The sequence below is a fragment of the Centruroides vittatus genome, unplaced genomic scaffold (genome assembly GCF_030686945.1).
Source record: "Centruroides vittatus isolate TY-2023 unplaced genomic scaffold, ASM3068694v2 contig_854, whole genome shotgun sequence".
Classification (NCBI taxonomy): Eukaryota; Metazoa; Arthropoda; class Arachnida; order Scorpiones; family Buthidae; genus Centruroides; species Centruroides vittatus.
In genome coordinates, this window is record NW_027122558.1 from 1,662,389 (window position 1) to 1,676,412 (window position 14,024).

General features: G+C 31.7%; 1 protein-coding gene across 3 annotated transcripts in view; it reads right to left on the minus strand.

Moving 5' to 3' along the window:
• Nucleotides 1–582: 582 nt before the first annotated feature.
• The window catches only part of LOC136982588 (serine/arginine repetitive matrix protein 2-like), a 145,680-nt gene continuing 132,238 nt past the window's right edge, over nucleotides 583–14,024 (minus strand). For 2 of the 3 annotated variants that reach the window (XM_067279121.1, XM_067279120.1), the window contains 3 exons: nucleotides 8,282–8,809; nucleotides 4,518–4,637; nucleotides 583–1,542 (listed from right to left, as the gene is read on the minus strand). In XM_067279121.1, the coding sequence (XP_067135222.1) occupies nucleotides 1,368–1,542; nucleotides 4,518–4,637; nucleotides 8,282–8,809 (823 nt within the window). In that variant the 3' untranslated portion in view covers nucleotides 583–1,367. Of the gene's footprint in view, nucleotides 1,543–3,870; nucleotides 3,918–4,259; nucleotides 4,420–4,517; nucleotides 4,638–8,281; nucleotides 8,810–14,024 lie in introns of all 3 variants that reach the window. The other variant, XR_010881902.1, reaches the window with a different exon arrangement.

The window sequence follows — 14,024 nt, forward strand, 5'->3', positions numbered from 1 at the left end:
ACATAACTTTAGTACATGTATAGTTTTGGATAGAGTCCTCGCATGACAATATGAGGACTCAATCCAAGACTTGAACAATTGCACCTCACATCCCAAATCTGCATTGGCACATTCATACGTCACTAGACTCGACGGATTTTATTGTGGAACCCAAATTTTTATTGGCGGCACGCTAGGTTTCTGCAGAACACAAGTTGGGAATCCTATTCTACAAAGAAGTGAATATGACTCTTTTAATTACAAATAGTCTATAAATATTTATCCTTTTAACAATTTAACAGGGTTTTATCTTAAATTATGAGAACAAGTATAGTTCTTTACAAAGAAAAGATATAGTTGCAATGAAAGTTAAGTTAAACAGCAAGTATAAATATACCTATTGCAATTTTAATGAGTTGCAATAATCACAAAACAGATCAGTTTGTCTTTCATTTCAAATTAAAAATTTGAGTGTCACCTTAACTATTGCTTCCTTAGCTGGAAACACCAAACTTGTAGGAGAAAACTGAAAACTTACATTCTTGATAACACTCTTTTTTTACCAAATGTCAGCAAGTAGATAAGAAAGAAACAACTACGAGGTAGATACATTCGTTCTTTTAATATTGATAATAAATGGTACAGACAACAGCAATTTTCTCAGATAAAGCCAGTGTTAACTACAATTAAATAATTTGTTAAATAAAACAAAAGGTTTTTTTTAACCGTTTTCAAATACCGCTTTTAAAATAAAACACTTACAGACTGTTTACCATTACAGTTTTATCCACGAATCTAAAAGAATGTCATGGTATTTTAAAATTCTGTACCAACCGAAAGTGATAATTTAAATCAGCTATGGTGATGCAGTCAAATTTTATAAAGGTTTATATTTTTTGTAATTTTGAAATTTCCTGGTTGGGCAAATTCCTACATTTTTCTATTACGATAGAAGTCGGATAAACTATACGCGAATAACGATTTAAGTTAAACTAAATAAAAAAATGGTTATTGCTTTACATGCTCTTGAGCTCTTTTGTAGGTGAATTACAGAATTTTTAATAAAAACTATAATTTTTGGAAATATCCGTTCACTTCTCTACTTCGTGTCTACACAAGTAATAATTTAAAAGTGCCGGAAGTTCGTCCATCCTTTTAAATAGAAGTAAGGAATTAAAAAAAAAATCTTGCCGAGTGTGAAAACGACCGTACGATAATTACAATACATTAGATTATTAGCATTTAGAATTTCTCAATAACAACTTTATTTTACGATTCCAAAAATAATGACTTTCGGAAAGGAGGAAATCGTAATTAACGACCGTAGTAAACACTCACTTTTTAAAAACAACATGTGACTATTTATGATCAGAAGGATTCTTGTGTTTTCAGTCCCTCTCGGGAGAGCTCCACGACTGCGAACGAGTGTAACTGCGACGTAACGAGTGTGATCGACTGGACGACGGCGATCTCGAAGTCGACCAAGAACGGTAGGACCAAGAACTCAGACTGCTCGGCGTTACCGGCGAAGGTCGTCTGTACGGAACGGGTCGTTTGCGTGCACTGCCGACATACAAAAGAAACAAAGGTCATTACTTAAGAATGGTAAATTATCGTAAATAGGCCAAGGACAAAAAGTTCCTCTCCATTGCCTCACCACTTATTATATCAATTCAAATTTACATCTTGATTTGGTTCTTTCTTTTATTCGTTAGAAGTAAACACAAAATTTGTAATAATAATAATTTTTCTCTATACAGAATACTAGCTTTTAGACTGAGAAATGCCATAGTTATCAAATAAATCCTCTTTGATTTATTCTTGTCAATTCTTAGATATATCCCCTATATCAAAATATTTTAAAATTTGTAAAACACTCACCTTGTAGTTAATGTTATTTTTTAGATGTAGTTATGAGCCACAACCAAAATAAAAAAAGTTCTTTTAATTTTTTGGCTCATAAGTACATTTAATATTCTCAGCCAGAAAGGAACTTGTCCTTCAAATGATATCATCAAAATGTAAAATTAAGAATCATAGTCAAAGTAAACACAGCAATCTTTCCAAAAGCTTAGGTGACCAACAATTATATTAAGGTAGTTTAGAATCTTTCCAGACTGCTATTTGAAAACATTATAATTCTTATATTCACATAATAAAAATTTGACCTGCATTTAAATACAATTTAAGTGGCATGGTAGAAATTTAAATAATAACCACTAAAATATCTTACTTTTTCAACACGAACACAGATCTTCAATTGAGAAATTAATTTTGGGAAAAGTATAACAGAAACTCTATATCTGCTTATTTGTGAAACAATTAACAAGAATAAACCAGCAATGAATTGCTCCAATTTCCTGGCTACATTTAAAATTTTGGTGGTGCCATCAGTTGTCATATTTTATTAGAAAAACTTTTTGCCATTTTATAATAGTTAAAAATATTAAAAGTTTAATTTTGAGGATAGTGATGGCTTTTATAAAAAATTGTAAATGCTAATAACAACAAGCAAAATCGTTATGGAGTTACGTATACCACCCCCCTCACCTTTAACCAACAACTCCCCTAATTTTCAATAACAAGCACAGGAGTTATTTTGAAGAGCCCCTCTGAAGCTTAATAACAGCTTCAAAGAGGGTGAACAAATTCATGCCCCCACCATGCACACACTAACATTCATACGTCGAGAAAAGCAAGAAAACTTGGGGTAATTTCTACAAGGGTCATTTTTTGACCAATCGCCATAATTTCCTGACTGTTATATATAACAGATCTGAACATGTTTAGCTCTGTTTTACTGTTAATATAATTTTTAATCTTAATTAAATTAGTCTGCCACTATGCTGGGCTAGTCTACACTACATAGTAGATGCTTGTGTTATTTTGGTATGCACACTGGTGCAGTCCAGTTTATAATAAAACAAAGTAAGAGAATTTTGTGCTAGTTTTACAGTACAATTAATATGATAAAATAGTTGGATAACTTTACAAATTGACATAAACTGGTAAGATGCTTAATGAAAATGGTTAACAAAATTGGGGATGTTTCTTTACCCAATGTGAGTAGAGGATGCTTTTTTACATCCACTGCACCAAGAATTCTATGGTCAGAATACAAAATGTTTTGAAATTTTCATTATTTGCCATTTTTAAAATAGTGTATCTAATATATTTCCCCCCCTCAAAATGTGGCAAAAGAAGTAACCAAGATTTTTTACCTGGAAAATGCTCTAATCAAAAACTAAAATGATATTTGAAAAATGTGTTGTAATTATCAAAGATAAAGGAATATTTATTAATTAATATTTGGCAGCATCAACAAACTCTTTTTATGCTTAAAACAAAGATATTTAAGTGGTTACAGAAGAAAAAAATTATGTACATTCAAAAATTATTTTCTGATTCTAAATTACCTTTAATATAATATAACAACCTTCACCTGTACGTTCAATTGCAATGTATCTATTTTACTCTAAATGTTATTTCCAAAAATTCACATTACACATTCTCAAGTCTTAAAAGCAGTTTACAAATAATCCAACTGTCTTTGGTAAGTATTGTTTTCAATAGTCTTTTCTAAATGTTGTAAAAGAGTAATGTGAATTTTTGATGAAAAAAAGAAACTAGGTTTAGTTTGATCAAGTTTGATTTATTAGTATGATTAATACACCAAAACTTTCATTACCAATGGTAAGGATTAATATTTGTGTTATTTGAGATACAAATACAATGGTTAGTAATGTAATTATGCTCATTATTCTAATGGATGTTAGTAGTTAATGAAGAGTATGTGACGAAAATTAAATATTTTTAATTTGCTAAGAAATTAAAATAAGTAACAAAACAAAAATATATTCAAACTGGCAAATAAACAAACATAAACTCTACCTGGTTTGTCGGTGATACAGGAAGATGATCAACTCAAGAAGAAGAAACTGAAAAGAAAATACTTAAAATAAAAAGAAAAATTCATTTCTTTTAATGAATTTTTACAAAAAAATTAAATACACAGAAAGAATATATAAAAAAAATTGACTTATTACGTAAAATGTTTAATTTTCACTGTCTGTCAAAGAATTTTTTCATTAAGGGTATTTAATGATTGTGTGCTGAATGTCAATGAATTAGGAATAAAAATTGCATAAAATATCAAAAATAAATAAACAAAAATTAAAGTTTTTTCGATCGTAAATTTTACGAAACAAAAAATTCCATTGTCATTCAGCCTGTTCCAATTCAGAATGATAAAAACTAATGTAATGGGAAGAATGATACTTTTTTTTTATAATTCAATATCGGCGATATCGTGGCTTGTTATAATCGTGTGAGTAACTACTACTGTAACTGCGACTACTACTGTATCTTTTCCTGTGAGATCTATATGGTGATCTGGAATATGAACGGGAATGATGCCTATATCTGCCTCTGCTATGTGACCTGTTGGAGGTTTTCGTTAACAGAGAAAATATTAATAAATACAATTTTATAATAGCAAAATAAATATAACAAACTTGCACATTTGCCATAAATTATACCTGGTGATGCGTCGTTTATCTAGGAAACTGGGCGATCCTCTACGCCTGGGAATGGATGGACTCCTAGAATGGGATCTAGAATGGGACCTCGAACGTGAAGAGTACGATCGACTGCGAGATCTAGAATATTAAAAGCACAGTATAAAGTTTTAGTTTATTAACACTACGTATATAGCCGTGTCAAATTACACAACCTAGTCTTCACTTTCCTTACTTTTGATGTTGTAATGTTTGAATAAAGTTTAACAAAAATGTCTCAAAACAAAAAAGTTGTCATTAAAATTTACATGCACAAGGAATATCTAGATTGGGTAGAACTAGTGCCATCTCCAGATGCTCGTCTGGTGATGGGATTAGATGAAATGTACAGTCAACAACAAAAGTAAACTGCCATTGCATGCCAATCGACATGAAGATGACATCACAGAATCAAATTTGATGCAATGCACAAACCAGACTAGATTAAATAAAGTATATTTCTAGATTTATATTTGAAGTAACTTAAACATTCAAGTAACATTCTAATTTTTAATAAATTGCTTGACCAAATATAGATCAACCTAAGCTAATCACTAGATTCATTGATTGTACTAATTGATTAATACCATACAATTTGTATAACATGAACTGATATTAAAAAAAAGTTTTTATATAATATATTTATTCTGGATGGTAGTAAGCACAATTTTTGTAGAGGACTTATCATACAGGAACATCATGAGATTTTTAAATCATAGTCTGTATAATCAAGGAGTAAATAGCACAAAATACATTTCCTATCAGTCCTATACATATTTGGTAAACTGAAACAATAAATTACCTTCAATGGTATATTGGTGACAACTGGACTATTAAGAGATAAATAGTAAAATTAAAAAATATACAAATTGACCTTAAAACCCTAATAAAATGTGATAAAAGGGTATACTTGTAAAACAAGCTGAAATATTAAAAAGCATTTTAAAAAAACACCAAAATATAAAAAGGTATAAAAACTTCACTATTCATCAACTGAGCATATGGTGAAGTGAATAAAATCAGGAAGTGCACTCCTGGTTTTAATTATTCACATCACCCTATGCTCGTATGTCAAACCGTACACTCATAAACATCATCTGGAGTATAATGGCCATAATTGTATCCTTTCAGAATATTGCCACATACTGAAGGAATACAATGTTCCCAACAGGCATGGCCTTCTATTGGCCAGGGACATTGAGAGTCCCTGGCTAATAGAACTTTCATCATTCCATTAATCTAAGTAAAAGGTCACACACCAAGTTCAATCCTTTGTGAATATTTTTACCTTTGTTTTCTCAAAACAGCTCGAAATATGAGGAGTGCCTTTGTGGCATACAAATAGAACATCAAAATTCATAACGGCCATGTCGAAATTCTGATTTAGAGTGAAAGAAGACACCAAGAGAGTGTGGAAAGAAAATCATAAATGTAGATGAAGTGAAAGAGGTATGTATGGACAGATGGAAATAAAATAAAACTGTCATGTATGAATGTAGTTCAGGATTTTCTGATTTCAGCAGTTCCTAGAGTGAAAGAGTGGGTGAGTATTCCTGGTGCTATGCCCTGCATATATGACATTCTTCAGAAAACTGAAGGTTAAAGAGCATTGTGAATAAGAAATTCACTTTTTTCTTAAGTACCCCCTTTTATGGAATACCCCCTTTTATGGAGTGATTGATTGTATACCTTCATCCATCTGAGATCCTGGGGACAAGGACTGAATTTATTTAAATAATATTTTAAATTTCGACATAAATTAGTCATTAAAAACAACAAATTTTTATGCTTTCAAAGGAAAAAGCTTGTGAAAGGAGAAATAAAACTTCCTTTCTTGACTGATGATTTCCATGATGAGATGCATCACAAAGTTTTGATGAACATCTGGTGGTCAACTCATCAGTGCATCCCCCATCGTATGATGATAATTCGAATGGCTAATTGGAGAAAACCCAGAATAAAAAGGACAGAGATTGCTGTCTTGGCGCAGATGGCCAGAGATCAAGGAACCATGATAAAATGGCGAACTGCCATAGAAAACACCCATAGAAGCCAGCGCAGACTCTGCCACAAGGAGTGCAAATCCCAGCTTCATCCGTCTCCTAACTCACGCCGAAAGCAACGCCTTGTATACTAAGGAAGACATCTGTCAAGTCGCCAGAGGTATTATCTAATCAATTGTAAAATCTCTCAGGCCATTGACCTAGATATAATGTTTATAACTGCATATACTGTTTATGCCAATTGTATTTATCCATTGTTTGCTTAGTTATTAAATGCTTGTTATTTGTTAAATTAAGGTTGAGTGATATTACTTTAAATACGGACACGGACTCTGATCGACTGTATTTGCACACTGAAAAATAAAAATAATCTCCTCACTCAATGATACATACAGCCTTCCTATTTGACTTTAGTCCTTTACAGCCATCCAGTGACAGTTGAGCAGACTTCACAAGTCCGACGCCACAAAAAGGCCCGAGTAACTTATTTCAATTCCCACGGCTTCTCACAATATACACATATATAGATGAAAAGAATTGTACAATTCTGAGTGAGTATTCTGCAATGTAAATTAAGTTCAGATTCCTTTGAAATGCATTTCTACACTCAAAGTAACTATTTCTAATCAAACTACATAAACAAACTTTCAGATTTTCTCCATGAAAATTGAACACAGAACAACATTCAGATTCCATAACAAAACAATTCCTTTTTCAAATTGATGGAACATTACAATTTTTTTTTGAATGTCCCTCAGAAAATGTTCTAATTCCAGGTTATGTGGTTCATCTTCTTGTTCCTAGACTATTTAACCCTCTGCAAGAGACTGCTCTCTCAGCCCAATCCTTACCTCACTTGACCTTGCATGAGGTGGGCAACCTAATCCCCATCCCCCTACTTGCTTTGCTCATCTTCAACTCAACAGAAAAATCAAAATTCTATCATTATACTGGGTTACCAGCATGCCCTGGGTTGCCAGCATGCCAGTTAAACCGTGACTAAAAAATAAAATCAATCAGATCTAACAAAACTAACTGTTAAAGAAAATATTCTTCAGAGTACAAGAAAATAACAACTTTACATTTACCAGTCACTCGAATTATAAACGCTTCCTGATTTTAAGACAATAAAACAATTAATGACTTATTGACAGCAGCAGCAGCAAGTCAGTCAAGTGTGCGCTACATTGACAATCTACTGACCTTAAAAATAACATCCTCCTCTCACACAAAGCCATGTTTATTGGTGTAAGTTGAGATAATTTACAGCAAGTTTCTTAAATTTAATGTGTTTATTTTTGCATTTTTGAATTAAATTACAATAAAATAAATATTAAAAAAAACACTTTTGGCATTCCATGATTATTTTACATTGTTAGAAAGAAGATAAAATGAAGAAATTAAACACACAATCATAGGTTTTGATGTAATGCTGACAGTTTCACAGTTTTAAAATAAAAACTCAATTTCTTTTTATGTGACTTAACTTATATATATTTTTTTAATGCACCCTCTAGAGAGGAATGTATAACCTCACGTAAACTGGCATGCCAGTTTTTACCATATGGAAATATATAATTTAATGATTAGTCTCCCCAGATAGACCAATATGCCAAACAATCTGTGAAAATACCAAAAGCAGAAACAACATTCTATTTCTAGTCATCTTTCAATTCTTCTGAAGAGTAACATAAGACTAAAGCTTATTAACTAACAATGAATTTCATAATTATAAAAATTTACCTGGAACTATGTCTGGAACAACTTCTGCTTTTGGTTCTGCTATGACTTCTACTATTACTTCGACGATAGTAACTTCTGGACGACGAACTACGAGATCTGCTTCGGCTCTTCCGTTTAACCGGAGAAGCCGATTTACTCAATCTACTCAAAATTTGTCTTTGACCAGTATTTGGAGAATTAGTTTTAGATGAAGGAGAACAACTGATGGCTTCTGTTTCTAACACATCATTTTTGTTCAAATTTGTGGACAATGGAATGTCACTTTGGATCAAAGGACTGCTTCTTTTGCCAGATTTTAATAATTGATTAATTCTTATTGAAATCTGGCCTCTTTTCTTATCAATGTCAGTCTTTGATGTCTTAGACTGGTTCAAATTATCATCATTGTTACTACGTAACGTTATCAAATCTTGACTATTCTGCAAATCAGGATTAGAGTCATTTGCTATTTTTGATTCCAAAGCATGTTTATTATGAGTATCTATGTCAGATTGGTTTACCTCTTCCACTGTTTCTGTTCTTGATTTTCTTAAAGAAAAAAAAAGAAAAATATAAATTTTCTCATTTTAATTTTAATTTAATTCTTAATTCAAATATATGATAGAAGCTGGTTATAATGATCCACATACAAATAAAATTGGCAGGCATAATAAATACATATTTATATATTCATACACACATTTTTAATTTCCTTGAAATTTGTCTTCAAGATACTTGAATAAATGTATTTCATGCACATAACCTGTTGATTATCTGTGTTTAACAAACAAACAATTTCAAACACATGCAGGTTATATAATGGGTTGGTTATATGCTGATTTTAAATTGCAGTCACAAACTCATGCCTATGGAGCAATGGCACACGAAGCATAAAGTGAAGTGGATTGTGGAAAAGTTTTATTTCTGTTCTAGCAATTTTCTGCAGGACAGCAGGTTTTACACATACAAATATAAAGTAATAGTTTTTATTCCAAAACTTTTAATTTTGCATTATTAATGTTTCAATTTATGAAAACAGTCACTTAATGCAATTTTTCAAATTCTGAACTATTAAATTTGTAGACCAGTTTCAACTCATATTAATACTAGTTCAATTCTACATAATCATCTAGTGTAGAAGTGGTCTCAAAAATGAAACAATAAATATTCCAAAAACTTGTAAAAATGTTAAAATTTCCTTACTTTTTTATTTAAAGATTTCTAACCTGTTTAATAATAAATAAAACCTATACTTTTATTAAATGATTTTTAATTATAATAATTTGCATATTTGTTAATTATTGTTAATATTAATTATTAATTTGTATAATGTGGCATAAAGAATAATTATGTAAACATCTGAATGATAAATACTTGTCTCCATGACAAGAAGCAAAAAAAGTAATAACAAATTTTAATAAATGAAAAGTGAAAACTTGGATCATTGATGTAGTTGAATCAAAGCCTAATGAAAGTGTGGTTGCTGATACTGCCATGAAAAACAGAGTCAGAAACCTGAAAAGTATTCCTTTACGAAAAAATTTTTGAATAAAATTTTTCGAAGAAGGGGAAACAAAAGGAGAATGTTAAAATTCTTCCCAACGAAAAAAAATGTTAAAAGATATGATTATACCTTTCTCCGGATTCACTTCCTTTTAAAGGTGACACATCTTCCAAATGTGTCACCAGGAACCGAATGACCAGAATTCATCCATTAGATATAAACTGTATTACGACCAAAAAAGAGCAAGAGCAGTGAGGGGGAGGGTGTTTGTCGATCATCTCGTATTGGTTGGAGTCGAGGTTCGCTATCACGTCGGTTGCCAGCTTCGACCTTATCTGACAGTTCTCCTGCTGTTCCACTATTTTGGATATCAGACAATTTACTCTTGAAGACGTACACGTATCTGGAAAGCTACCTCTTGTCCAGGGACATCTTATCAACATCTGCATCTTTACTAAATTTTCAGAACTTCTCCAATGCCATCCATCATCCATCCACATTCTTGATGTCCCAAAGAAAGATTCATCTCTCTAGAATTCTAGGGTATTTATCAACCTTGTGTTCGATTGTAAACTCTCTCTCAGTTAGGGATTTGACACAATTTAATTGAGAATGATACAGATACTATTTGATTTCTATACTGTTAACTTTAGTATGTACAGTACATATGTGTAAATAAGTCTATATAAATAAACGGGTATTTGTCTAGAGATTCTGTCATCAAGTGCACTTCTTTCTTTGGGTATGATGTCTCTTGGACCTTCTCCATCCCAAATCCCACCGCCTACAAATGAGACTGCTCGCGCATGATTCTAACGGCCATTGTAATTTCTGTGTCCCTTAAAGAACAGTGGTGTCAGTCCTGACGAGGCATCTTGACATGGTGCCAACCCTGCAGTCACAGTATGTTGCATATAAGAACATGGACCATCCATAGAATAAGTCAAGACAAACTAGAGGTAGTCAAAACTGAAATTGACTACTGCTGATCATTTTGACTCTAATAATTATGCAGTATGGTATTTAATAATTATTAGTACTGAGAATTTAGCCAGATTTTAGCTGGTAATTTGGCTACATTTTGCTGGTTTGGCTGTGATATGATCATTGCACTTTAAAATGTTTGTGTGTGTGTGTGCTATGCAGAAAATGATAATGCAACTCTATTTTTATAAAGGTGGTTCAACTTTTGTCTGAAGTTTTAATAATAGCAATGGATCAACATCTGCATCTCTACTAATTTATGTTTCTTTCTCTAGGTACTTCATCTCTACACATTTACATTCACTCATTATTTTGGCATCAGTTATTTTTGCTACAGAATATAAATCTTTTGGATTTGGGTTTTGGCAGATCAGAGAATGACTCTTCAAACAGTGGAAGTGATTGAGGAATTTGAAAAATTCTGCATCACCTGGCATACTGTCTGGATCTGTGACTATGCAATTATCATCTGTTTGGCCTTTGAAAAAGCTTTCAAAGACAGGAAAATCAGCCAAACACTGAAGTCGCTCTGACTTTGGCATCATGAATCTTCTGAAGTCAGAGAGTTTGTCATACAGTTTATCAGTGGCTCTGACGTCAACCAAAAGACTTCTATTCTGCAGACATACAGTAGAGAGTCAAAAATCGGAATCAATTGGGGACTGGGGTTGTTCAGATTAGTGATTTGTTCTGATTACCGATTATGTACGAAAAAATATATTAACCTGTCCGATTTTCAAATTTTTCTCCGTTGCATGTTGCTTCGTGTTGAATATTCGTCTCTTTTAAGCCTAACGAAAATTTTTATAATAATAATCGAGGCTATCGTATCGTTAAAAATTATTTCTTCATTTTGTACAAACAAAATAAATATATTGAAGAATATAAAAACATAAAAATTATACTTTAGAAGTAAATCTAGTATCAAAAACGTTTGATTCAGCACGACACAGTCCGACTGAAAATCATTCTGATTACCGGGGTTCTGATTAACGACACTCTACTGTATTATTATTGCCAAAACAATGTTAGAAGTGTCAGCCTGTGGAGAAGAGTACTGGAGAAAGAAACAAACTGGAATTATGCAGTATATATACCATCTGTCGGAGAGTTCTGGGACTGACTTTTTATCAAAGAGATGAGTAATGCCATCTACTATCTGTTTATTGTGTAATTTTTTAAGTTAAAACTTTCATGTTTAGAGATTATTTATTTCAGACTGCTACTGTCAGTCTTTTTATTTTTCTGACTGTTAATATATAGCTGGGAAAGTATGGTGATTGGTCAATCAATGACCCTTTCAAGAATTTTACGTATTTGGACTTGGTATCTTGAAATATCATGAAATGCAAAAACTTAGGGTTTATTTCCTGTATGTATGGATGTTAGTGTGTGTGGCACAATTTTGTTCACTTAATCTGAAGCTTAATAATTCCTGTGCCTTTTGTTGGAAATTTAAATTTTGCAGGATGGTTTATGTATTAAGATGATTGATATTATTAAATTTTGGTAGTTAAAGGTAGAGGGAGTGGGAAGATAGAGGGGGATATCTTGAGTGGGGTTGAACTTAATGAAGATTTTACTTGTTATTAGCATTTTCAATTTTTTATAAAACTTGTCTCTACCTTCAAAATTAAGCTTTTTGCCATTTTATAATAATTAATAACATAAAAATGTTCTTTTAATAAAACCTCATAACAGATGGCACCACACATTTTTAAAGTTTGGTCAGGAAATTTACATAACTTATTGCTGGATTTTTTTAAATACTGCACTTGTGATGAACAAACAGTAGTAATTAAACTTAATTGTAAACTTGGTAAAACAGTTATAGAAACATAAAATGCCATTAAAATTATGTATGGAGAGGATTACTTAATGTATTCAAAGATGTTTCAGTGGTACAAGCAATTTCAAGAAGGGAGGCAATCACTTGAAGATGATACAAGGTGATGCTCATTACAGTTTTTGATGCTGATGGTCTTGTTCATAAAGAATTTATCCTGGCAGGCATCACTGTGACTTCCTGCTTCTATCTGAGTGTGATGGATGAATTTCATATATTCGTGTTATATTTTTGATTCAAAACAAAATTAAATCTTAGTGGAGTAATATGAAAACTTTCAGTTATTCAGAACAAGCATTATTCTTTCATAGTAACAACACTTTTTTACTAACAACTTATGTGATGTAGAATTGCAAAATGTTCTTGTAAGAGCAAAGTTGGATGTTTACATCACAAATTCTGTCATAATATATTACACCTTTTCCCAATAGTGACAAATCGTTCTTGTGAATAAAAGTGATTTATAACCTTCATTTAACTGATAGATTCAAACTAATTTATAATTAATTCAGAAATACATTGTAAATTTCAAAAATTAAAAAAACATATTTTTTGAATCCAGATGTCAACAGCCACAATTCTTCTGACTGACAAGGACTAAGAAGATGAGTATATCATCCAATATATTTTAATACCACTCTTAATGTAAATGCATTTTGGGCTTTAACCTTTAAAACCTGCATGTTCTAGAGGTTTAGTTGAAATGAAATTCTCTTGTTTCACTTCATTCAGAATAAAGTTTTTACTTTATTCGGCACTTTTTTATGACTTCAAATAATCCTGGGGCCAAACAAACAAGTTATTTTTTCTTAATGCCATTTCTACAACTCTGAAATCTTATCATTCAGTAGAAATGAATGCCCTCATAACGAGAAACTTACAATCAATGATATCTACCTTACATTAAGCAGATTGGACAACTTTTAACCATGTTAAAGCTAATTTTATATTCCTAATTTGTCCTGTATACATATTGCTGTAAGCTATAACGTGTTTTTCATATCTAAAATTTTTTAGATGTTCAGAATACATGATGCTACTTCCTGTGCACCTCTGGATGCAACGGTCTCATCCCAAAGATACCTGTAAACATTATCATCGTGGAAATGATGAAAAACTGGATTTAAAACGTACATACTATGCTTGTAATATGCAACTGAAGTAGTCAACTTTGGGTAAGGCAGTGCTTTTTGCAAATTAAAACAAAAAGCAAAATAGTGATCTGGATTACATAATGCTAGATCTTGTCTTGTTTGATGATTTTCCAGCCACTTCTGATCATCAAAACTAAGTATCGTGTTCTTCCATAAGATTTGCCTCTTTTCTTTGCCATTATTTGATGGCTTAATTTTAATGTTTATTAGATCACATTTTTGGCATGTATCTTTCCACAGCTGGTGGAAATGTAAATTAAATTCTCCTTTAAAAAT